General features: G+C 38.9%; 1 protein-coding gene across 2 annotated transcripts in view; it reads right to left on the bottom strand.

The window, feature by feature from the left end:
• HSPA4 (heat shock protein family A (Hsp70) member 4) overlaps window positions 1–26,857 on the bottom strand; it is a 43,020-nt gene that overhangs the window by 12,306 nt on the left and 3,857 nt on the right. The window contains exons 1-10 of one of the 2 annotated variants that reach the window (XM_089909316.1): window positions 19,842–19,871; window positions 18,168–18,259; window positions 17,622–17,762; window positions 15,637–15,759; window positions 10,534–10,633; window positions 9,741–9,874; window positions 6,813–7,057; window positions 2,544–2,620; window positions 906–1,057; window positions 306–412 (exon numbers count right to left, since the gene is read on the bottom strand). In XM_089909316.1, coding sequence (XP_089765442.1) covers window positions 306–412; window positions 906–1,057; window positions 2,544–2,620; window positions 6,813–7,057; window positions 9,741–9,874; window positions 10,534–10,633; window positions 15,637–15,759; window positions 17,622–17,762; window positions 18,168–18,170 — 1,082 coding nt within the window. In that variant the 5' untranslated portion in view covers window positions 18,171–18,259; window positions 19,842–19,871. Of the gene's footprint in view, window positions 1–305; window positions 413–905; window positions 1,058–2,543; window positions 2,621–6,812; window positions 7,058–9,740; window positions 9,875–10,533; window positions 10,634–15,636; window positions 15,760–17,621; window positions 17,763–18,167; window positions 18,260–19,841; window positions 19,900–26,857 lie in introns of those variants that run through there. The other variant, XM_022588795.3, reaches the window with a different exon arrangement.

Here is a 26,857-nt window from a genome sequence, read left to right as displayed (position 1 = left end):
CTCAACTGGCACTGTTTGCAGATTATAAGAGTTCCTAAGAAAAAAAAAATGTGTGTGTGTGTGTGTGTCTAGTGTCAGTTTTAAACATATATATATACTTCAATCAGCACATAAAAGGCACCAATTATTTCAGCAGGATCAAATAAAAGAAGCTAGTAAGGACACAAACTTATTCTGATGAGTGACTAAATAATCACTTTGCTTCATGCACTACGGCAAAATATTACAGATGTGTATAACTTGAAATGGAGAGTATTTTCTAAGACTTAACACTTAAGTAAAAAATGATTAAAAAACATTATTACCTTGACCCTTCTTCAGCTGGAGAATTCCATCTCAGAGATACTGGATATGGTACTACATCAGTGATAGAAAATTCTCTGACTTTGAAAGCAGGCGATAAGATTGCACACTAGAATAATAATTTTTAAAAATTCCATTTGGCAAGTAGACATACGAACTAATTATTACCATACCTATAAAGAATGACTTCAGAAGACATCTACTTACATTAATAACCTAATAGTACCTAAATAAGTGGTTTTATAAATGTCTATCATTTGTCAAACCACCCATATAATCTAGCTATTCCTCATTACTTTTCCATTAACCTCAACCTTTATTTAACTGATGTATAACACTACTTCATGCAACAAATACGCCAAATTCTAGTGGTATTTCAGGCTTACGTATGTTTCTAGTAACTTATTTCATCTTATTACATGTTATATAGTACAAACAATTCCATTTATGAACACGACTTCTGATACCAATTTTAAAACAGAAGTTTTAGAATCTTAGACCTTAAGATCACTGAGCTGATCTCAGACTAGCTGGATACATAAAACCAGTGCTGTATTTACAATGACGTATAAATGGCTACCTGTGAAAGAAAGCAAGCTCACCTGCAATGCACAGCCTCTAGTAACAGCTTCATCGGCATTTAGTGTTGTACTAAGTTCTTTACCAAAAAATTTGCTGATTTTCTCTTTCACTGCAGGGATTCGTGTTGCACCACCAACTATCTCCACTGCATAAATATCTTCTTTCTTTAACTCTATTTAAAAACAATTAGAATAGACATTTATATTAAAAGAATCTTTTAATTAGTATTTTACAGTGAAATAAAAAGAGCAATATAACATCTTATCACAACAAAATAATTCACAAATGTATAACAAAGCCCCACCACTCCTAATCCCCTCCACAATAACACGTGAGCGTGCACACACACACAGGTGCGCGCTCAAAATAATGAGGGCAGAGTGGCATGACAATATTGGGACTTAAGAGGTGAGAGTCAGGAATACCTAATGTCCTACAGTACGCAAGTCCTACAATCTTGGAAACAGCCTCACAGAAATAAACGTTAAAACATCAATAATTAAGCTGGCCATAAGGAAAATAAAAGGGCCTCAAAATATTGGACTACCCCTGACATGGCATGCAAAAAAAAAAAAAGTATGCAGATGCACATCTAGTCACTCCAGCACTCCAGCCAGAGTATAAGCATAGGCCAGATTATAACACAGGTACAATCTCCTCATATCAGAAGGAGAGAAGGTACACACCAAGGCTCTGCTGTCACTCATAAAACACCTCTTAATACCACCTGGGTGGGAACTCCCTGGTGGCACAGTGGTTAAGAATCCGCCTGCCAATGCAGGGGACACGGGTTCAATCCCTGGTCCGGGAAGATCCCACATGCCGCAACTAAGCCCGTGCACCACAACTGCTAAAGCCTGAGCGCCTAGAGCCCGTACTCTGCAATAAGAGAAGCCACCACAATGAGAAGCCCACTCACTGCAACTAAAGAGTAGCCCCCACTAGCCGCAACTAGAGAAAGCCCACGCACAGCAACAAAGACCCAACGCAGCCAAAAATAAAAATTAAAAAACAAAACCCACCTGATTTCCTGGTCACATTTTGTGCAACAAACACTGACAATTTGTTGAGAAGGGCTATTTAAAGAAATGGGCTGACCCAGTATGGAAAGAACATGCCCATCTGTGATAATCATTCTGATTTAAGAGCTGAGCCTGTGTCAAGATTAGAGTACATCTCAACACCATGAAATAGCAACCAACACAAGAGTGGACTCTAGGAAAAGGTTTGTCAAAGGTTTGCGGAACATTAGTAATGCATTCCTAAATCAAACTTCCACCTTTTAGCCCAAGATAAAATTAAAGCATCCTGTTAAGTATGTGATTATCATATCCTCCCTTTACTTATTTTTCAACAAAAGATTCACTGACAAAAGAAACCTACAAGACTACCACAGCAACACTGCTAAAGACAATTTTTACCACCATGAAATACCTGAGACTTTAAATCCATCTTTGAATCTGAATTACATTTCCTGGGAAAACTATAAGATTTCCCTAGACACTATTGGAGGTCCTCCAGGGGGACGATATTGATAAAAAGAAGTTTCATATCGCACTGAAGTAGTTCATACAATGAAAATTTGTTAAAACTGGGAAAAAAAAAAGTAATTAACATTTTCCAAAGAGCCCAAGATGAACAGTCACAATAATACTTACTGGCCTGTTCCAAAATACTACGGAGTGGTGGCTCCACTCTAGCTAAGAGATCATCACACATCTCCAGAAATTTGCCTCTAAGGAAAAGAACAATAATAGGTTAAATCACATTCCACTTTTATGTAAAATAAATCTCTATAATCAAAAAGACAGATAACAAGTACTGGCAAGGATGGAGAGAAACTGGATCTCACATACATTCCTGGTGGGAATGTAAAATTGGTGTAGCCACTTTGCAAGAGTTTGGCAATTGCTCAGCATGTTATACATAGTGCAAGAGTTTGGCAATTGCTCAGCATGTTATACATAGTGCTCCCATATGACCCAGCAATTCCACTCTAGGTATCTATCCAAGACAATTGAAAGCACATGACCACACAAAATTTGCACATGAATGTTCACATCAGCATTATTCACAGGCAAAATAGTGTGAGAAACCCTATTATCCATCAAGTGTATTCAGCAAAAAGGAACAAAAACAATAAAAGTGACTGATACATGCTGGAACATGGATGAACTTTGAAAACAATATGCTAGGTGAAATAAGCCGATCACAAAGAACACGTTATATATGACTGACCCCATTTATATGCAATGTTCAGGACTGCCAACTCCAAAGAGACAGAAAGTAGATTAACCACTGCCTAGGGCTTGGGGGAGGAAGAACAGATGGGGAAAGACAGCTAATGGGTACAGGTATTTTTTTCTCTTTAATTAATACACTTTATTTTTTAAGACTGGTTTTAGGTTTACAGAGAAATAAACAAAATGTACAGAGAATTCCCATACACCTCTTACCCCCACACCCAGTTCCCCTGTTACATCTTGCATTAGTAAGATACATTTCTAACAACTGATGAGCCAATATTGATACATGATAGTGTAAATTAGGGTTCTACATAACTTGACAAATGGTGTAAGTACTCACCATAACAGCATCATACTGAATAGTTTCACTACCCTAAAAATCCTCTGTACTCGGGGCTTCCCTGGTGGCGCAGTGGTTGCGAGCCCGCCTGCCGATGCAGGGGACACGGGTTCGTGCCCCGGTCCGGGAAGATCCCACATGCCGCAGAGCGGCTGGGCCCGTGAGCCATGGCCGCTGAGCCTGCGCGTCCGGAGCCTGTGCTCCACAACGGTAGAGGCCACAACAGTGAGAGGCCCGCGTACCGCAAAAAAAAAAAAAAAAAATCCTCTGTACTCTACCTATTCATCCCTCCCTTCCACTGAACCCTGGCTAACCACTGATCTTTTTACTGTCTCCATAGTTTTGCCTTTTCTAGAAGGTCATATAGTTGTCATATAGAATGTCACATAGTTCTAGAATGTCATATAGTTGGAATCATACAGCCTCTTCAGGTTGACTTCTTTTGCTTAGAAATATACATTTAAGGTTCCTCCACGTCTTACAGAATGATAGCTCATTTAGAGTTTCTTTATGAGGTGATGAAAATATTCTTAAATTGGGTTGTGGTAATGGCTGCACACTTCCATGAATATATTAAAACCCAGTGAATTATATACTTTAAATGCGTGACTTTTATGAATTACATCTCAAAAAAAAAAAGCAAAATAGTGGAGGTATAGAATGCACCCACCAGAATGGCAAAAATTCAAGATCACTAATACCAATATTTGGTGAGGATGTGTAGCAACTGAAACAGTTTAAAATGACGGTTTGGTGGTCCAGTGTTTAAGACTCCACGCTCCCAATGCACGGGGCCCGGGTTCAATCCCTGGTGGGGAAACTAGATCCCACATACCGCAACTAAGACCTGGAGCAGAATGCATGAATGAATGAATGAATGAATATTTTTTTAAAACTCTTAGCTTTGTCTAAATAAATAAATAAATTGATGGGTAGATGGAAGGATGGATAGATGAACAGATCAATAGGTATGTGGTAAAAACAAGTACAGTTAATATTATCAGTAGACCCTAAGTGGCAGGATAAGGACGTTCACGGTAAAATTCTTTCAGTTTTGCTGCATATTTGAAAATGTCCAAAATAAAAACATGAAAAGCAAAGGTACAGAGAGCATTCTAGAAAGATGGCAGCAGCAACAGTAGAGGTTGTTCCTTTTTTTAAAGTTTTATTGAAATTTAATTCACATACCATAGAATTGACACATTTAAAGTGTACAATTCAATGGCTTTTAGTATATTCAGAATTGTGCAAACATCACCACTATCAATTTTAAAACCTTTTCATCACCCTAAAAAAGAGTATTTTCATCACCATTAACATTATTCTCCCAACCCCCCCACCAACCCTCCAGCCCTAGGCAACCACTCATTCTGGACATTTCATATAAACAGAATTAGACAAAATGTAATCCAGTTTAACTTATTTCTTTCATCTAGCATAAACTTTTCAGGGTTCATCCATGCTACAGTACGCATCTGTACAACATTTTTTTTAATTGTCAAATAATATTCCATTGTATGGACATATCACATTTTGTTTATTTTATCAGTTGATGGGCATTTGGGTCGTTTCCATTTTGGGGGTATTATAAGTAGTGCTGCTAAGAACATTTATATATAAATTTTTGTGTAAATGTGCTTTCATTTCTCTTGAGTATGGAGTGGAACTGCTGAATCATATGGTAACTCTATATTTTACTCATTTTTATGTGAAATAAGTATTTGAGCTTTTATTTTTTTAATGAATTTATTTATTATTTATTTTTTATTTTTGGCTGCATTGGGTCTTCGTTGTTGCACACAGGCTTTCTCTAGTTGCAGGGAGCGGGGGGCTACCCTTTCATTGCGGTGCGTGGGCTTCTCATTGCAGTGGCTTCTCTTGCTGTGGAGCACGGGCTCTAGGCACACAGCCTTCAGTAGCTGTGGCATGAGGGCTCAGTTGTGGCTCACAGGCTCTAGGGCGCAGGCTCAGTAGTTGTGGTGCATGGGCTTAGTTGCTCCACGGCATGTGAGATTTTCCTGGACCAGGGCTCGAACCCTTGTCCCCTGCACTGGCAGGCGGATTCTTAACCACTGCATCACCAGGGAAGTCCCTTCTGAGCTTTTAGAAGAGAAGTGTGCACTGCCACTAGAGATGCACTGGACACATTGAAAATAGCTTGGTGATTCCTCAAAAAGTTAAACATATGATTACCACATGACCCAGCAATTCCCCTCCTAGCTATATACCCAAAAGAACTGAAAACAAGATACTCAAACAACTTGTTCATGAATGTTCATAGAAACACTCATCACAATAGCTAAAAGGTGGAAACCCAAATGTCCATCAACTGATGAATGGAAAAATAAAATGTGATATACCCACACAAATGTAGTATTATTTGCCATAAAAAGCAATGAGGTACTAATACATGAATCTAGGAAACATTAAGTTAAAGAAGCCAGACACAAAAGAAGCCAGACACATACTGTATGATCCCCGCTAACACATCATAGATACACAAAAAGTTGCTGTTTAATAAAAATGAAAACCATCACTTTCAAGTAGAAGAGAAAGGTGACTACAAATCTGGTTACTAGGCACAATAATCTAATTGTGGCAGATTAAAAGCAATTCTGACTCCATCACAATTTTCTGAAGATGGCTCAGGCCACCCTTCTCCAAACAAGCCATCAGTCTTGCCTGAATTCTACCAGTAGAGTTCACATACTAAAGAACATCCAAGCAACCTAACCAGATAACAGAAGCATTCTGGGTATTTCTGAGGATAGCCCTGAAATGTCAGTTACCCAGAATTCTTGTAGTATTATACAAAAAGACCCGTTGTCCTCAAGTGATACTGAACTACTCAAAAACACCAATTTCTGAATCAATGACTAAAGCAAATTCAGTTTAATCCTGCACTAAAGCACTTTGCCCTGAATTTATGAAAACTGGTAACTCACGTGTAATACATGCACATGTAAAGGAACTGCCAATTTCCTGGAAATAGTCTACATTATTAGACTAACCAAACCCAGCCTTCACATCAAAGGCAATATCTGGACGTCCCTGGCGGTCCAGTGGTTAAGTCTCTGCGCTTCCAATGCAGGGGGTGCGGGTTCGAACCCAAGTCAGGGAACTAAGATCCCATGTGCCATGCGGCACAGCCAAACATAAAAATAAATAAATAAAAAAATTTTTAAATAAAATAAAGGCAAGATCCTGAATGGCCTCTGATTTTTACCTATAGAACTGAAGTTATATAACATCCATATAATTTCAACAATTAGCTAATTAAGGCTAATATAAGTAGAGAAACATCAGAGTTCAGTTTACCATCAAAATATTAATATGATTACCTATTCATAGTTCCAGATACATCAACGTCATTCATAAAACATTCGATGCTCAAAGGAAGGTCTGAAGCATTTGCACTCATCAATTTCTTGAGTTTCTCACACTCTTGAGACAGTCGTAATAATGCACGGATTTTGGACTTTATGTCTAGCTTGTATTTCTTCCCAAATTCCTCACAGAAATGATTTACTAGCACCTCATCAAATTTTCTGCCTCCCAGTGTTGTGTCAAATGCAGTGGCCAGAACCTTTGAAAAAAAGATGATAATTAATTCAAAAACTAACCAATTTAAAATTTTATCACGATATATATTTAACTGGTAAACTGTAATAAAAAGGCGAGAAGGGACATTAAGGTTGAAACAAGGCAATGCGCATGTGTCATTTAATCATGGTTACAACCACTATGGAAAGAGACATTGTAATCCCCAATTTACAGATGATACAAAGACCTAGACAGATCAGATAATATGCAGGTCACAAAGTTATTAAGTGGTAGAAATAGAATTCAAAACCCAACCTCAATTCCAAAACCTATGCCTTCTCCACTACACCAATCTGACTCCAAGCAACAATTATAATTCAAGGCCCAACACACTAACATGTCATGTACAGTTCTAGTCTTATTGCTACCACAAAACTGTGAATAATACCAAAGGCTTATTTAGTTCTATGCAATTTACTACCAGAAAATATGCTAAAGTCCAAAGTCACAGCTATCTGTTTCTATTCAACATAGAAGACTAATTAGGTTAGGTTATCCTTTTCCAAATCTCTGGCAGATTAGAAGCAAACTAGATCTAATCAGATCCAATAATAGAAGACTGGCTAAATAAGTGATGACCCACACCCTTAAAACAATCTCTTCAAAGAATGTTAAATGTCCTCAGGAAGTTTTTCTTAATAAGTGAACTCATAGGAGAGGAAAAAAAAAAAAAGACAAGACACAGTTCTGTGTAATTCCAATTTTGTTTTCATAATAGACTAGAATGAAATATACCAAACTGTAGTAAGATCATGAATGTCTTTTCTTTATACATAAATGTTCCAAAATTTGATTTTATAATAAGCATTTTGATAATTTTTAATTATAATTGGAAAAGTGACAAGTAACAGCTGATAATGAAGCAGAAACTAATACACATCACTTTGACTCAAAGACAAGGCTAAATTATGCCCAGTATCTTCTGTCGAAAAAGGTGAGAGGGTTTCCCTGGTGGCGCAGTGGTTAAGAATCCACCTGCCAATGCAGGGGAGCAACAATGCCAATGTTGCTCCCACACGCTGCGGAGCAACTAAGCCCACATGCCACGCAACTACTGAAGCCCGCGCACCTAGAGCCCTGGCTCCGTAACAAAAGAACCCACCACAATGAGAAGCCCGTGCACTGCAACGAACAGTAGCCCCCGCTCACTACAACCAGAGAAAAGCCCGCGCACAGCAACGAAGACCCAATGCAGCCAAAAATAAATAAATAAAATTAAATTAAAGTTTAAAAATGAGAGCACAAAATGGAATTTAGAAATAATCCTATTATGGATAAAAGTAAAGCTTAAACAGTGAGAATAACACTTGGTCCATCATTCATATCTGTAAAAATCGTGAACCTCTTATTTCCCAACCATCCCAAAGATTTGTTTGTATTAAAAAAAAAAAAACATAAACCATAGAAACAAATCAGAATATAAAGCAGAGGCAAGTCCAGTTTTCAAAGAAGCAGGATTGTAACAAAGAGAAACTCAAAATGCCCTCCAAACCTAACAAGTACTTATTCTGGGATAGGTAGTCCACTCGACCAACTCCTAAATTGGAAGCAGAAAACCAGTTTAGACCTGGCACTAAGAACCTTGATACAGAACCCAAATAATTAAATACTCAAAATATCCTTGGCTCTTAAGCAAATTCTAGATAAAATCACCAAGCCAGAGAACTGATTTTATATCCCACTGAGGAACTAGCATATACCATCAAATTTGACTGTGACTCACAGACATAGAAAACAAACTTATGGTTACCAAAGGGGAAGGGCAGGGGGATAAATTAGGAGGATGGGATTAACACTACTATAAATAAAATAGATAACCAACAAGGACCTACTGCATAGCACAGGGAACTATACTCAATATTTTGTAAAAACCTATAAGGGGAAAAGAATCTGAAAAAGAATATATATGTATAACTGAATCACTGTGCTACATACCTGAAACTAACACACTGTAAATCAACTATACTTCAATTTTAAAAAATAAATTTTAAAAAAACCCTCACTGAACACCTAAAATCTATACCTTTTACTCTATATAAATTTGACCTTAATAAAGAGACTAATACAGGAAATGTGTATACATATTTTTTTAAAAATTTTTCAACTGTGACCATGATCACCCTCTGGTCCCTCTCTGCCATTAACACTGCTAGACTTCTCTGTGTACAAAACTGCTTTCTCCAGAGCTCTAACGTCTCCAGACATCTAGAATATCACTCCTAGTCTGGTTTCTTTCAGCCACCCAAGTTCTAGTCACTCCATCCTGTTCCCAGACCACTCAAAACCTTAAGAGAATACGTTTATCATCTCCTCAATCCTCAGTGTAAGATATATGAAGGGACTACATGTTAAAGATTCCTCCTAGTAAGCTTGCAAGGCAAGCATTATTTTCCCCACATTATAGGTAAGAAAAATAGGCTCAGGACTCTAAGAGTTTCTTCCTCAAGGTCTATGCTCTTTGCTTCATACCATGTCAACTCTTGATAAATTATTTTGGGCTTACAACTTCCACCCAATCCCTACCTACCTAATTTCAGGTTCAGATGGCTCATACCAAGTTTCCACTAGTGAAACAAAATTCTTTAACCAATTATTTTAAGTTGTCTCTCATAAATTCCTAATTAACATACACTTGTAATACAGTCTTCTGGAAAAAATATACTTACTTTAAGTTTTCCTCTATTAAACGCACATACAGAAACTTGATAAGAAGAATGCCCCATGTCTACAAAAACTACATTTCTTGGTTTCTCTTCTAAGGCAGGAAGATCTTGTTTATAGATTCCATATGCAAGAGCAACTACACAATAAGAAAAAAATTCAACATAATGTTATCATTTAAGTACTAAACTTAAAATTCATTTAAGTAGGAAAAAACAGACTCTGTATACAGATCCATGAAAGACTCAAAATCTTTATAAGCTCTGCATGATTTATTCATGAAGAACACTAACTTCAAAGAGTTAAATGCCGACATTCACTTAGGCTTCCTTACGTTTCCAATTTCCAATTCCAACAACTTTGACAATTTTTCCCAAAACCACTCCCTCCACTTCTCCAAACATTTCTTCCCATGTTTCTACTATCCTTGTGCCATCTCAACATTCCCATATATTCTACCCCCTGAGATGGTGCTTTATACCCCACCCCTGTAACTCCACCAATCCACAAGTTGGAGAAAAACCCAATATTTAAACCAAAGCAATACTCCAAACACACAATAAATGCATTCCTTCCCAAACAAGCATGCAATTAAATACCAAAGTAAGTGCTATGAGGATACAGAAAAAGCACTTCTCAGGTGAACTCTTCACAGAATGTGACAGAGTATCCAAAAATACTATGACATACAGGTGGTAAGTGCTCCAAGCAAAACAGGGAACAAGAAACCCTAGGGTTTTAAGATTTCACAACCTTCAAGATGGAGCAAGTCAAGAATTTCAGTTAATAATCTCTTACCTGCAGTAGTTTCATTCATTAATCGAAGGCAATTGAGACCAGCAATCTGTGTTGCATCCATCACTGACCGTCTTTCTGCATCAGTATAGAAACAAGGAACCTATAAAAAAATTTGAAAGTTTACTGTATTACGGAGATCCCTCATTTAAAATATACCTGTCAAACAACAGTAAAATCCAGAAATGCCCTCAAATACTTACAGCAATTTATTCTGTATATGACCAAGGAAGTATTTCAAACCAGTAGGAGAAAGTTGGACTATTCAGTAGCCTTGGGACAAATGGACAGCCATACAGAAAAAATAATAAAGGTGTATCCTTACTATACACCTAATACCAAAATATATTTCAAATCAAAAATTTTAATGTTTTTTAAAAATCATGAGTACCATAATAAAAGGGAATCTTTACCGTCAAAGAAAAGATGGAATTTTCTAAATATAACACAAAACCCAAAAGAACCGGCAGGTCAAGGTGGGAGTCCGCCGGTGGCCAGTGCTGGGTCCCAAGCTGGGGCCGGGAGATCAGTGGCACACCTGGGCCAAGGGCTGCAGCGGGCAGGGCTGCTCGCTGCCTCTCGCTCGCCTGGCAGCAACAACGGCAGACATCAGTGAGGCCCGTGGGGACTGGAGGCGCAGCCCGGTGGGTGGGATGTACAGCTGTCCCTGGCTCGCTCAACATGCGTGATGCTTTTCTCGCCAACAGTGGCTGGGTTTCACTACCTTCAAGATCTTCATGCAGCTGGCTGGCCCTGTTGGTGTTCTCTGTGCTACTGACCCTGCGTGTGGACAGCCTGGCTCCAAGCCTCTCCTGGTGAAACGTGTCTGTACCCTTCTTCGTCGCTAACAGGCTCAGCACCTACTTCCCCACTATCATCTCCGTGCATCTCTTCCAGGATGGAGAGAAGCAGCTGGCCATGCTCAGTCTTTTCTGGGTCCTTAGAGTTCTTAGCCTCAAGTTCATTTTCAAGATGTTGTTATGCCAGAAGCTGGTGGAGCAGACTCGGGAGCTCTCCTTTGACCTGATCAAGTCTCTGGTCTTCATTCTCCTGAAGCTGCTCTTGATCTGCACCTGCTGGGTCAACCAGCCTTGCAGAGGATAAGCTATTAATAGAATGCCCAAGCTGAAGTCCCTCTTCAACCACACCAATGAAGAAGTCTGGGTCTGAAAGCCAGCTGTGCCCTGCTGAGTACCCACTTTTCTCTGTACTGATCATGTCTGAAATAGTTGCCTCAACAGGGCTACAAAGAGCAGCCTTGATCCTTAAAATGTATTCCCTCTTGGACTTCCCTGGTGGTCCAGTGGTTAAGACTCCACACTTCCACTGCAGGGGGCACAGGTTCGATCCCTGGTCGGGGAAGTTCCACATGCCACATGGTATGGCAAAAAAAAAAAAAAAAGTATTCCCCTTTATTTCATGCTTTGAATAACTAATCCTAAAATGAGATCCTGATAAGAGTCCCAGGCCAGACAGTCCTCAACTCCTCTGACAGTTGTAAACTGCATATAAGTAAAATGTTCTGATGAGCTCTGAATATTTTCATGGATCCTGGGAAAGTACCCATTGTGCAAAGGCTGCCAAGCTGGACTTGGGGTTTCCCTTGGGTAGCAGCACTGACCTGGAAGCGCACTGCTCCAGCCCCCAAGACAAGACTTCCTTAGATGCTTGAGCTCTAAAAAGTGTAAACCAGCTTGTGAATCCTCCCCTGTGCCACTGGGGAAAATGGTCCTTTCTTCATTCCAGCCCAGGCAGACAAGAGTATGTTGAATAAGCATAATTGGGACTCTATCTGGAGACCTGAAAAGAACTTGCTTTCAAGGCGCAGCTTGGGTTCCTATCCCAGAAGATGGCAGTGCCACGACTTTTCCACCACCCTGTGGCCAGCACTGTTAGCACACCTGAGACAGATTTAGGCATCCCTAAGGGATCAGAGGGAGGGCAGGTGCTCTGATGCTCATAGGCACTGAGACCTACAAACACTAAGTTTACAAGTGGTCTCAGCCCACCGAACTAAGGTCTTTGGTTTGATGTCAGGTGCCAAATGAGAACATCTGCTGAGATAAAAATAAGAGAATGTTTTGCTGGGGAAGAAAAGAAAAGAAAAAGGCGGGGAGGGGGGTTGATACATTTGACTCATTAAAAAATTCTAATGACCAAATGGGGAAAAATATTTGCAACTCACATCATAAAACAGCAAAGAGTTAATCTCTCTAATATTCGAAGAACTACAAATCAAAATAAAGACCATACACTCAAAATAAAATGAGGAAAGGATAGGAACATTTCACAAAAAGCAAAATACAAAACGGTTCATAAATTTTAAAATGTTCTAGTTTACCTAAAGAGTAAACTATCAGCATTAAAATCACACACACTTTGCTATGATTATTTATCTATCAGAATTATTTAATATACCAATAAGCTGTGCTGGTGAGGCTGTGGTCAAACAAGCCCTCTCAGGCATTGCTGATATAAGTGTAAATCAGCACAAATTCTCTAAAGGGCAATTAAACAACAGCTGTTAAAGTTTAAAATACACACATCCTTTGTCCCAGCAATTGCACTTCTAGGAATTTAGCCTATAACCTACAAACTTATCACATAAGAGCAAAATGATACTTGTTAAAGTTTACTCATTGTAGTATTCTTTGCAATTAAAAAATCTGGAAGCAACCTGGATGTCCAACAAAAAGAGACTAGTTAAACAGATTATGGTACACATAAACTGTGACACTCTGCTCCACTAAAAGGAACGAAGCACCTCTTTACTGCTATGGAACATATGTAAGGTAAATTGTCCAAAATATACTAAAAGAAAAATGAAAGTAAAAAAGGACCTATACATATTTGCCTGGGTACATAAAAACCTCTGGAAAGATCTGTAACAGGGTGGTAAAACTGGTAACCTCTAGGAAGGAAAATCTACTTACTAGGTAACAGATGTGCTAAAGCTTCCCATATACCCTTTTACACACTTGATTTGATTTGAACACGAGGGCTACTATTACCTTCCCCCAAAAATAAAGCTTATATTTTAACAATAATCAGTTTATAAATAAAGCAAAATCCACCCAGGCCTTATTTACACAGCAATCAGATATACCATAGTACCAAAATCTAGAGCAGTGACTGTGCAGAGAAGACTGTGCAGAAAACAGTTCACACAGAGGCCAGAGACCACTATCCTTAGGCCCGATGGCAAGGTTGGCCCTTTTCTGCATCTAGGAATTTGAATGATAAATAGTTCCCTAAATCAACAGAAAAATTTCCCTAAATTATAAGAGTGGTTCACTGTGCCTAAACTGTACAATGTAGTTTATGCTTTACATTTAATTTGCTTCTGGAAGTCTGGAATTTCAGTACATGCAAGGCATAACATGCCTATGTGAATGACCTCCAATAGAAATCCTGGACTCCAAGGCTCAGGCAGAACTTCCCTGGCGTATGACATTTCATACGTGCTGTCACAACTTGCTGCTGGAGGAATTAAGCACTTCTGGTCTGACTCCAATGGAAGGTGACTCTTGGAAGCTTGTATCTGGTTTCCTCCAGACATTGTCCATGTACGTTTCCCCTTTACTGATTTTGCTTTGCATCCTTTCACTATAATAAATCTTAGCCACGAATATGGCTTTATTCTGAGTCCTGTAAATTCCCCTATCAAACCACCAAAACTCTTGAGGACCCCCAACACATAACTTAATTCATCACCTTTTAACTTGATCCCAAAAGCTGGAAAAGCCACTCAGGCAGTCTTGCCATTTTACATAAATTTTACTTCTAGGGCTTCCCCGGTGGCACAGTGGTTGAGAGTCCGCCTGCCGATGCAGGGGACACTGGTTAGTGCCCCGGTCTGGGAAGATCTCACATGCCGCGGAGCGGCTAGGCCCGTGAGCCATGGCCGCTAAGCCTGTGTGTCCAGAGCCTGTGCTCCGCAACGGGAGAGGCCACAGCAGTGAGAGGCCCGCGTTCCGGGGAGGAAAAAAAAATTTTTTTAATTTTTTACTTCTACATGGAGCAAAATTCAGAATCAAAGTTAGGGCGGTAGATGGGGGGAAATGGGGACAAATCTCAAAGTCCAACAGAGATTTGGGGGAAGGCAGAAACCATCTAAGAAATACAGTGCCTGTATTGAATCTGAGCTCTTTAAGGGAAGTAGCATTCTTATTCTTTGCATCCCCAAAATGTGGGTTATGAGCCATAAGCCAATTCTTCCTGACAAATGTCAGTACTACTTTACTAGATGGCCAAGAACCAAGGAATCCATCAGTCAAAAAACTGTGAGGTGAAATAAGCCACCTAACAGTCCTTGCTTTGACAACCAATGCACCAAAATTAAGATAAAAGATGCCAGTAAACAACAAGGTCCTACTGTACAGCACAGGGAACTATATCCAATATCCTGTGACAAACCATAATGGCAAAGAACATACATATGTGTAACTGAATCACTTTGCTGTAGAGAAGAAATTAACACAACACTGTAAATCAACTATACTTCAAAAAAATTTTTTTAAATAAATAAAAATTTTAAAAGGCAAAGGAGGCCAAAGAGCTAAAATATCAGATAACAACGGCGGAATGAGGAGATTCATTGGAAAGGCCAGTACAACCACCCAAATTTCAACAGTCCCTATGGACTTCACCATGCTACAAGCACAAAGCTACAAACAGCCAGGCTTCCATCTAAATAGGGAAATGGAAAAGACAAGATAAAGTCTACTGCTGCCTTGCCTTTAGCGCTGGATACAAAAACAGCAAAGATACAGAGATAGAAATGAAGAAAAAAACAGCATTTCTAATTGAGAGTATTCAACTAATTCAACAAACATGTGGCTACCATGTGCCAGGCACTATGCTAGGTGCTAGAAGGAATCCAGGAAGAAGTGGGCTGAGATAAGCCTTTAAACAGACAGAATAACAGAATCATGAGCAAAAACTAGGGGGCAGAAAAAAATATTCAAGAATATGAGAACTAGTTTGATGAATTCTTAAAATAACCATTACCACCTAAGACAAAAAGCAATTTTATTTTCAATTAATAGCTTTCTTCTTTCTGCTTCTTCATGCAAGACCCCAATAATGTGTAGGGATCAAACTCACCGAAACAACACAGTCCACGACAGGCTTCTTAAGAACACTTTCCGCTGTCTCCTTCAGTTTGGACAAAAGCATGGCAGTCACTTGCTCCGTGGTAAAATTTCGCTCTTCCTCCATGTATTTCACCTGCAATAAAAAACCAAAAGGATCTAAACTTAATACTTCTTCATGTCCTAAAAACCTAAAATGAATAATCTCTAAATCATCAATGGGACATTAACTCAGGAAGGAATTAAGAAAGCTAGTTTTAGAAGCGAAAATAACTTGAAGGTCACTTTTAGCTTTTTAACATGCTTGTCAAGCATGATACCTGGAGATGAGGACCACTATGTAAATGGCACGTTGTGACCACCAACAAAACTTGAAGACAATTACCTGGGCAGAAGCAAATTGGTATAGCTCACTATGACCCACACTGTCCCTCCATAAAGGGATCTGGTGGTGGAAACTATTTTACCATCTGACGTACTGTGTGTATTTTACTTGTTTACTGTGTTGACTTTATGATCATCGTCCCAATTAGGATCCAATCTAACGCAATGGTTTTTGTCAGATTTGTTCACTGTCATAGCCCCAACACGGAGGACCAACTTGATACAATAAATACGTGTTGAATTAAAGAATAAACGACAAATAAAGCTTCAAGATATCCTAAACCTGGATAAAGGTATGCAACTTTGACAACAGTTACAAACTTTAAATGTTGAAAAGACTGCCTAAGTAAGATAAGTTCCTATTCCACATGCCCATACTCCCCAAGTACAACCCAGACCAGAAAATGTGACTTTCTTCTTTTAGTTCCTGCTCCAACTCAACTTGAACACCACCTTCTCACTCCCCAGTCCAACCATAATTTATTCTGGTTTAGAATTTAACAGTGTCTCACTTTATTGCATGATAAAGATCGGAAAATAACCCTCCCAGTGAGCCTCTTTCAAAGCTACCTCTTCTTCCCTCATTTAAGCCTTTGTCAATTCCTCCAAGCTCATACTTGGATCCACTTGTTCCCAGGTCTTCTCCCTAGTCTCTTTCTCCTCTGGCACTTGTAACGCTTCTGACTAAATCTGCCAATACGCATCCTATTTCTTTCTTGACTATAAGTATCCCCCATTTCCTCAGCTCCCTTTCCTTTTTTCCTCCTCTGCACCCCATATTTATCCATTAGTAGGCCCATTCAAACTGTACTAAAATTATTGCTGAAAATACCATAAGTAAACCCGTGATCATTTTTCAGTTATCAAAATTCTTCATTTCCAAATTCAACTGAATTCTCAGCTACAATGGCACAATTAACTACCTTTTCCCCACAATTCTCATCATCTCTTGGATTTTGAACCTGTTCCCATGATCCTTATTTCTCCAAATGGGGTGTCTCAAACACCACATTTCCTCTCTCTAAACTCAGTTGCCTGAAAAGCTCAAACACCCTTCTGGATTCCTCTTACCACCTGAGCGCAAGAGAGACAAATGTGTTCACCGTACCCATCCCTCAGCCTCTAATCTTTTTTGTATGATCAGTTCACTGCATACTTCACAAAGAGACTCTCTTAGATGTTGCAGAGATAGCAAAGACTAAACTCCCTTTTCCCCAAAAGAACAACACCTTTCCAATCCTACTGTCAAGAGTATGACGACATATCTGGCAGTGACTTTAAAGTGTTGATTTCTTTGCCTGCTCCTCCGGAAGTCATTCACTAAAATCATACCAGCAAGACTGCTGCATCAGTCAACAAGACAAGTAGCAATGGCAGTTAACTTCACATCATTACCACCTATCTGTCCAACCCCTATTAACAGTGCCACCTATGGCTCCCAAATAAAATCCAGATTATTCAAAAAATGCCAATGGTCTTTACTAGCAAAAGACTTTCCAAAGCATTTGTAACCATTTTCATTACAACTTGAAAGTAAAATGGTATAATATACAATGACCTGATAACATAAAATACTGTATTTCAATCATTAAGGTATTATCTTGAAAATCTTACCTTTATACCTGTTAACCCAGTGGGCAACTGCACAATATCATATGCAAGTTTAGATTTTTCTGCCTCCACAAACGGATCAGAGAATGCTCGGCCATGGAATCTTTTAAATCCTTGGACTGTGTTCTTTGCATTGGATATTACCTAAGAAAAAGTGTATCAGAGTCAAAGAGTGGAAAGACTAATAGCAATTAAATTATGAAAAAAAAATTCAACAATCTCAGGATTAAATTAGAATCATTTTCCTTCTGAGTTAGTTTTCTTTAGCACTAAACCTTTCTGAACGATGCCTGCTAGCTTGTGAAGTGAGGAGTGAGGGACCTGTACAGGTCACATGCAGGGCTAAGACCGGAGCCCAGATTGCCTTACTTCCTCATGAAGACAGGTCATTACCCTTATAAAAGTATTCTCTGTTCTTAAACTTCTAACAAACATTTACCTAAAATAATTTTTATCTTTTAAAAATTACCCGTAGTTTGTTATTCAAACTTTCCAGGGGCCAATCTGGCAGTATGTTTCAATTCAGTTATTCTAGTGAAGAAAACTTACCATAAAGGAAAAAAAGATGACACTAAGCCCACAAAGATAATGCAAATAAACTGACAGAGCATTATTTATCACAGCAGAAAACTGCAAAGAGCCTAGAGGGTAAATGACAGGAGAATGGGTAAATAAATTATGGCATATCCATACAATGGTTAATATTATTTTAGAATTCTGGAGACAAGTATCTATATGATATGATGTCACTTTCTTGGGGTGGGGAGAAAAACATTTATATGCTTAGAAAGAGTACAAAAGGTTACACATTAAGATATTAACAGTGATTTTTGAATAATGGTAGTATGCTAACTTCTAAATTCCTCACACTTTTACATCTATATTTTCTAATTTCTCTAGAATAAAGTATTATAATTTATGGGAAAAAATGCTGGCAAAGGACATTCAAAAAATTTAAGAATGAACTTCTGCTTAAGACTTATAGGCACCTCTTCCCAATGCAGAAGTAAGTGCAACAAGTCCCAAGGAAAAACAGCAGAGCTCCTCAGCATCAGCAATGTCAAAAGGCACAAACAGAAGTTCTTTTGTAAAACAATATGAGGGCTCCAAAGTCAGGCCCTGTTTCAGTAAGCTGCCAAGTAGAAACTCAGTATCACAATAACTATGTCAACCTAGAACTAGGCAGCCAATTTAGTACAATAACTATTCTCAATAATGAAAGCAAGTTTAAAAACAGGAAGAATTCATTGGACTCTTAGAAGGAAAGACGTTTCAAAACAGCTCTGTACTTGCTATCTACTGTCTCCTAAAACATGTTGAACTTTCTGAAAATGAGATTATAAAACACCCAATTTAATTAAATTGGCCAAGCACCATTTTCTTGGGCTTATAAATCTTAGGCGCTGCCCGGTCCAGAAAAAGAGACAGTTATTCATTCTATACGTTGCTCCAGATTGAACTATTAAAACATCTAACATGCAACTCCTTAATTTTACAGCAACCTCAGACACTCAGGGAAATAGAACTCTTCAGGTTCTGCTGCTCTGGTTACAGAGGAACCAGCAAATATGTCAGGTTCCTGGTTTAAAAGTAAACTAATGGTAAGTGTGCTTCTACAAGTATGTTTTCCTTCCTTGAGAACCTTGATCAACACTGACCTTAAATATGAGTAAGATGAAGACAGAACAAGACACTTTAACGAGCATTTAAAATACCCAGGAAAGGGCTTCCCTGGTGGCGCAGTGGTTGAGGGTCCGCCTGCCAATGCAGGGGACATGGGTTCGTGCGCCGGTCTGGGAGGATCCCGCATGCCGCGGAGCGGCTTGGGCCCGTGAGCCATGGCCGCTGAGCCTGCACGTCCGGAGCCTGTGCTCCCCAACGGGAGAGGCCACAGCAGTGAGAGGCCCACGTACCGCAAAAAAATAAAATAAAATAAAATAAATAAAATAAAATAAAATACCCAGGAAAAAATTTAAAAAATAAAATACCCAGGAACAATCAAACATCCTAGCACTTTGCATTAAACAGATTATATATGTTCATGCTATTTTAAAAAGCTATTTACTTCTCACTCAAGTACGTAAGAAGGATCAGGTTCATCTCTCAGTTGTACACCCAGGGGCTCACAGTGGTGGGCACATAATGGGCACTGAAATACTTGCTGAATGGGAAGGATGGACAAACCACAGAAGAAAGTCACTTTAGGGAAAAACAAAATTCTACCTGGCTTTTAGCTGCTGCTCCAATTGAACGATTCTTAGGACCAAAAGAAATGCAAGCCCTAGAAGACAAAACAAACATTTAAACATCAAACCTTACTGTAATTATTACATCCAAAACCAAAGCAGGCAAGCACTTCTCTGGTGGTCCAGTGGTTAAGACTCCGCGCTCCCACTGCAGTGGGGGGGAAGGTTCGATCCCTGTTTACGGAACTAAGATCCCACAAGCCTCGCAGCACAGCAAAAAATATCTGCTTAGCCGACAAAGCCCTATTTTTGTTAACTGCACACAGTAAGTCTATGATTTTGACCTTTCTACTGAGTAAAGTGTCCATGGAATGCGCTGCTTCTTAGAATAATGGGAGTTCATCACTTAGATGTTGAAGTACAAGTTTGGTATGACCATCTGTCTGAAATACTGGAGAGAGGTGGACTAACCAGTCTCCACTGTCCTCTAGTTCTTCAAGTCTGGTGTTCAAAATTCCAATATAAAATAGTATACCCTCATATCAATACATCAATAAAATGTTCTTTGTGTTTAGAACAGCTCATAACTTCACCAAGACAATAGTCTACAAACCCTGAAAACAACGCTTGTCCTATTGTGAATACTGAATACATAAAAAGTTATTTTTCTAGAACTAGTTTCCAAGGACTCAATTTCTTTTTTTTGTTTAAAGACTCAATTTCTGACAAGGAACTTCATTCCCACTTCTGAACACATTCTTCCAATCAATTCATACACTGCCTGCTGGTTTGATGTATCTGCTGCTTATTTTAGAAAGCAAAATTGAAACTTGCTTAAAGGTATAAACACTTTAAAACACTGTGTTTAAGCTTAAAAAGTCAGTTATTTTGGAGTTGATGTTTTTGCTATCATGGCCTCCATGCTTCCCCCTGTTTTTCACTCTGGAACCTTGCATATATTTGTCACCTCCCTTTCCAGTAGCTGATTTCTCTCAAGCTAAAATAAGATCAAATTCACCCATGCCACCCCCAAAAAATCCAAGACAAAGCTCTTCCCAGAGTCCATTTCTCCCTCAGGTTAGTAAAGCCTTCTCTTCCTCCTACTTAATAATAATGACTGCATAAATTGCCTATATGCACCATCTCATTTAATCCTCATAAGCACCCTATCTTATTCCCACTTCATAGGAGAGGAAGCTGAGTCCAAAAAGGTATTAATAAGTAAATTTGTCCAGAGTCATACAATCTGAAAGCAATGGGAGTCAGGACTGTAGATCGTTTCTCCATACTTCACACTCTAGCTAGCTTTGACCCTCTCTCTATCCCCCCTGGACCCCTAATTCTTCGAATTTAGTGGAACGAGTAAGAAAAAGAGCTCTGCAGCCATACTGCCTTGGTCCAAATCTGACCACACTAGATGACCTACTAATTAAGTAGAACTGTTTTACTTAAACTTACCAGCCCTGTACAAACTGGCAGAATGCTCAGCCTCTGTGCCTCAGTGGTCCTTTCCAAACAATGGTGCAAGAATCCCTGTGAGCCAATCTCCCAGAAAAGTTACAAGCAGCTATGCCCTGAATCAATATGACACAGCCTGGAATTTCATCAGATTTCCTATGAGCCCTAAGCTCTATGGGCCTAGAACATGCTGGGGGGTAGCCTCTCTAGAGCACAGGTATCAAGCTCAGCCTTTCTGCAAATATACCACCTATCACTTAAAAAAAAAAAAAAATCCCTGAGTACCACTTAAATGTCTCCCCTATTACAGCGCATACAGCCCTTTAGGAAATTGCCCACCGTAATCTTACCTACTCCATTCACCCTGTCCACTCCTTCTAGCCTATGCATGCAAACCTACATCTTTCTAAAAGCCACCAGATCTGAATTTCTAAGATGCATCCCACCAATAACTCAATCCCAACATAACTAAAAGCCAACATTATTTATCTTCCATTGTTTCCTGCAGCTCTGTTTTCAAGCCTTCATCTCCTCAAAACAATACTAGCTCTAAGAATGAAAAAATTAATGTTCCCAACTTTATTGTATGTCCGTTGAAGGGTTAATTTCCTATTCTACCTTGGTAACTCTGAATCTGTCTTGCTTCTAATTACCTTCCAAACAAAAACATTACCAGCAAATAGGGTCCAGATTCCTTAATGTAGAACCTAAGGCCTCTCACAATCCCAACCCCACCCCCATTTTCCAGGTGCAATCTCAAGCACACAGTGCCCCAACACAAGTCAAATAGTCTTCCAATCCTCCTGCTTTGCTCTACCACTTTTGCCACCTGAAATGCCCTGGTCCTTCTAAATCTCACTCATTCTCCAGAGATATCACACACTTGTGATGCCTTCCCAATCCCTCTCAAGTAAAAATTGTTACTACCTCTTAAAACTTATTAGACTTGGCTTAAAACTTACTGGACTTTGGGCAATGTGAATGTAGAACATTTCCATCATCACACAATGTTCTACTGTACAGAGCTGCTCTAGGTAATATTCTCTTTGAAGTCAGTTAACATTTTTACTTACTCTTAAAATCTACATCTGCCTTAGAAGTAATAGATAGGAAATGGTTCGTATATCTTGAAAAGCTAAATAAAAGTTTGTCTCAGTTCAAATTATTCATCCTTTTATTCATCTATATATGCACACACTACAAACAGTTCCCAACTTCTTACAAAGCAATCAAATGTCACTAATGGAACATCAATCTTTACCACATAATATAGCAATTACACCTCAAACAAGGCATAACTCTTGCAAAGTATGGGCAGAATTCACACTTTTCTTATCATATTATAGAAAATCATTAATATATTATTACATAATTCTTACATTCTAAAAAAAGTTCTATAACAAGCCAACTAGTACATTAAAGAAAGGAATCCTTAGCTTTTCCACTTTATGGTCAATTTGATTGAGTTGAACACATGTACAGTAAAAAGAGCTCAGGCTCTAGAATTAGACAGTATGGGTCTGTCTGAATCCCTTCTCTACCTTTCTAGCTGTGTGACCTGTTAATTAACTGCTCTGAAATTCAATTTGCTCATCTCTAAAATGGGGGAAATTACCACACCTGCCTAATATGGTTGCTATAAGGATTAAATTTGTTGATCCACTTTTAAAGGACATTTATCAGAGACTGGCACATCATAAATAACATTATATATTACTAAACCTCCAATGAAACCTTGGTCTGAGTTTCATACAAAAAAACTATACCGGGACTTCCCTGGTGGCGCAGTGGTTGAGAGTCCACCTGCCGATGCAGAGGACGCAGGTTCGTGCCCCGGTCCAGGAAGATCCCACATGCCACGGAGTGGCTGGGCCCGTGAGCCATGGCCACTGAGCCTGAAGCCTGAAGCCTGTACTCCGCAACGGGAGAGGCCACGGCAGTGAGAGGCCCACGTACCGCAAAAAAAAAAAATATATATATATATATATATATATACACACACCAACTAGGGAGCTCCCTGGTGGCCTAGTGGTTAGGATTCTGGGCTTTCACTGCCATAGCCTGGGTCTAATCCCTGGTTGGGGAACTGAGATCCCACAAGACACATGGCACAGACAAAAAAAGAAAAAAAAAAAAAACAGAACAAACCAAAAATATACCAACTAGTTTGCTACGTAAATTGTGCTTCACCTTCTCAAGCTATCCACTAAAACCCACTCAGCCATCTTTAAAATCATGAGGAATAAAAAGTCCTACCATTTCCTTTTCAAAAGGACAACTGAGGGCTTCCCTGGTGGCGCAGTGGTTGAGAGTCCGCCTGCCAATGCAGGGGACACGGGTTCATGCCCCGGTCCGGGAAGATCCCACATGCCGCGGAGCGGCTGGGCCCGTGAGCCATGGCCGCTGAGCCTGCGCGTCCGGAGGCTGTGCTCCACAACGGGGGAGGCCACAACAGTGAGAGGCTCGCATACCACAAAAAAAAAAAAAAAAAACGACGACTGAATGAGGGTAGATATGTTAAACAGCACAAATTGAAAGGGTTTTTAAAGTAAAAGCTTACATAAAGAAATCTAATATTTAAATGTGAAAAAGGCCCAAAAAGATTACGTCAAATTTTAGGGCCAACGCTAGAACCTATTCCGTGCTTTCTAGTGCAAGCTCATCGTAGAAAATTAGAAAAGTGTAAAGAAGAACATAGGGATTATCAGTAACTCCACAACCAACACCCTCCTACCAGAGATGGCCATTACTATTTAGGTAAATACTGCTATTCAATCCTAATAAATGAAGCAATTCTTTTAAAAAGAGAAGCTAAATACCCCCATTAAGTTTGTTTCTCCTCAACAAACACTCTAAAAAATCTTCAGTGGCTGAATGATTCTGTCAGGATTTGGACAGGGAACAAGATATTTAACGGAAACATGTATTGATACTATTTCCCACTCACCAGGAAATTCCAAAATTTCACATAGCCTGCATGCAATCCCTATCTATGGTAGGAAGCCTCTCTTTCATCCAAGCGGGTCAAGCTCCCTTGTCCCACGGCTTTCATTTTTGAGCCTTCATATGCCAGGCAGTGTGCTAAGCATTCTACACTTGATTCTCCCAAATACTCTAAGACAAGAACTATTACTGACCCAATTTTGTAAATGAAGAACTGAATAAAGGCAAGTTAATGTGCCCAGAAACATAACTAGTACTAGAGTTCAGGATTCAAAATCAGGACTACCAAACTCCAAGTCCCACACAGACATACTTTTTTTTTTTAACCTTATTTTTTTTTTTTTTTTTGGGCTGCATCCTCATTGCAGCGCACAGGCTTCTCTCTAGTTGCAGCACGCAGGCTCCAGAGCACGTGGGTTCTGTAGTTTGCAGCACGCAGGCTCTGTCGTTGAGGCGCCCAAGCTCAGTAGTTGTGGCGTGTGGGCTTAGTTGTCCCACTGCACGTGGGATCTTAGTTCCATGACCAGGGATCGAACCCGCAACCCCTACACTGGAAGGCAGACTCTTTTCCACTGGACCACCAGGGAAGTCCCCATAAATACTTTTGTACTGCCTACCAAACCCTCTAGATTTATTCCTACTTCTATACCTTCACCAGACTGTCCCAATCCTTTCTTCATGTATTCTAATCCTGTTTGCTCAAGTCCCACTCCTGCCTTTCCTTATCACTCCATCCCCCACAGATATGACTTGTCCTCTGAACTTGTACAATTAAGGTCTATATTTAATAACCTTGCCCATAATTGTATTCTCTATTCTTATTCTATTTACTGTTGCTTTACGTCATTCATATTTCCAACTAGAATGATTACATCTCCACAGCAGGACTCTATCTTACACTTCCTCTATACTTTACACAAGCCCAAGTTAATGCTGCTAAAAACGGCAGTACTCAAGACACTTGCTACTTGACTGATATTACCTTTCCTCCATTCCAAATTACAGGCTGACATTACACAAAGTTAATTTAAATCAAGTTCAAGACTTTTCTGTTCTAATCTTTAAGTCCTAGAAATAATCATCTTTTTAAACCAGAGAATAGCCGTTGTTCTCTTTCCTGGGTAAAAGATACCACTGACCAAACATTTATGGATATTCTGATACGATGTTATGAACAGCTGCAACCGGCACAGATCCTTAAAAGGTACAGTTTCATGTTATAAGTGTGTGTAGGACCGCTCTCAGGATATTCAGACAGCTGTTACTCTAATTCAATTTCTTAAACAATATAAGAAAATGAGTTTTTCAGAGAACCTACAATAGTATTTAGACTATCAAATAAGAGAAGCAGGCAAGACTGGCATGGAAATGGTTATTAGGTTAATCAGACTACCCCACGGTCACTGCCTTAGCCCAGAGCTAGAAAATACCCAAAACAGTTGATATGGAACAGATCAAACAACTCATACTAGCAAGATATGCAGTTCCTTAAGAACCACAAACTCCTGAGTCAGTAAGATTTACACATTAAAAGCTACATATTTGATAAACCCTAAAGGCAAACTTCCATAGATGTCATTTTACTGTCCCAATATATGGTCCATTAATAAACAGAATTAATAAAATATACAAAAAGGTAATGATAGCAATATGAGCAAATAATTGGGCAGTATTTACTATGTAACAGTCATTATGCTAAATATTTTATATAATTTTAACTCATAATCCTCACAAACCCCAGGGAAACAGAGAAATCACTTACGTTCCTGGTGTAAATTAATCCCTTAAATTTTTGTAAAGTACTCTGGCAATAGGTACTGAAATTTTAAGCATATATATCCTTTCACCAATTTCACATCTTGAAATCTATCCAACAAAAATAAAAGTATTAACATGTAAACATAAATATAAAAGACTTGTTGAAGACGATTTCTAATTGCAAAAATTTAGAAACAACCTGAACATCTGAGGAAAGCATGTTAAAGCCATAGTATGGACTATTATGTACTTAAGGAGGTAAATTCATATTTACTGACTCTGAAAGATGTCTAAAATATAAGTGAAAGAAAATAATTACAAAATATAGTATGATCCTATTTGTTTATATGGGCACACACGTCCCCACATATATTTGTAGAAGTCTAGAAAAAGTTATGCAAGGATAGACAGCAAACAGCAAATAATTAGAGAGGAAGCAATTTTACTTAGCACTTTATTTTTGTTGTTGTTGTTAAAGCAAACAAGTATTTTATTAAGTCAGAAAAAGTTTTAATTTAGGAAACCCAATTTAGAACCTGATGACATAAAGTTCCTGTAGATTACACCTACCAATTCTATATACAAAGTTGTATTTTAGTTCTTAAATAAGTCTAAGAAACTACTTTGATAACCTCAATTAGACATGAGAAGTGTTAGCAATGTGAAGCTTTAGTTAACCAATCTACTTTCCTATTCACTGAACCCAAAAGATCCAGTCATCCTGACGCACTTAGATCTACAACGTGTAAAGATATTCACTCCATAGAGGAACACTTTTCTTGCACAAATAAGGTATCAGATATTAATCTGCCAGTTAGCCAGAACCCACCTTACTTTCAGCTTTTGCTCTCAAGGGCAGTTATTAACAGACAATTTCATCTCTTCAAATTCCTA

The sequence above is a fragment of the Delphinapterus leucas genome, chromosome 3 (assembly GCF_059928025.1).
Source record: "Delphinapterus leucas isolate spDelLeu-1000000601 "Yukka" chromosome 3, BTC_Dleu_Yukka2, whole genome shotgun sequence".
Taxonomy (NCBI): Eukaryota; Metazoa; Chordata; class Mammalia; order Artiodactyla; family Monodontidae; genus Delphinapterus; species Delphinapterus leucas.
This window is presented reverse-complemented; position numbering and strand designations above follow the sequence as displayed.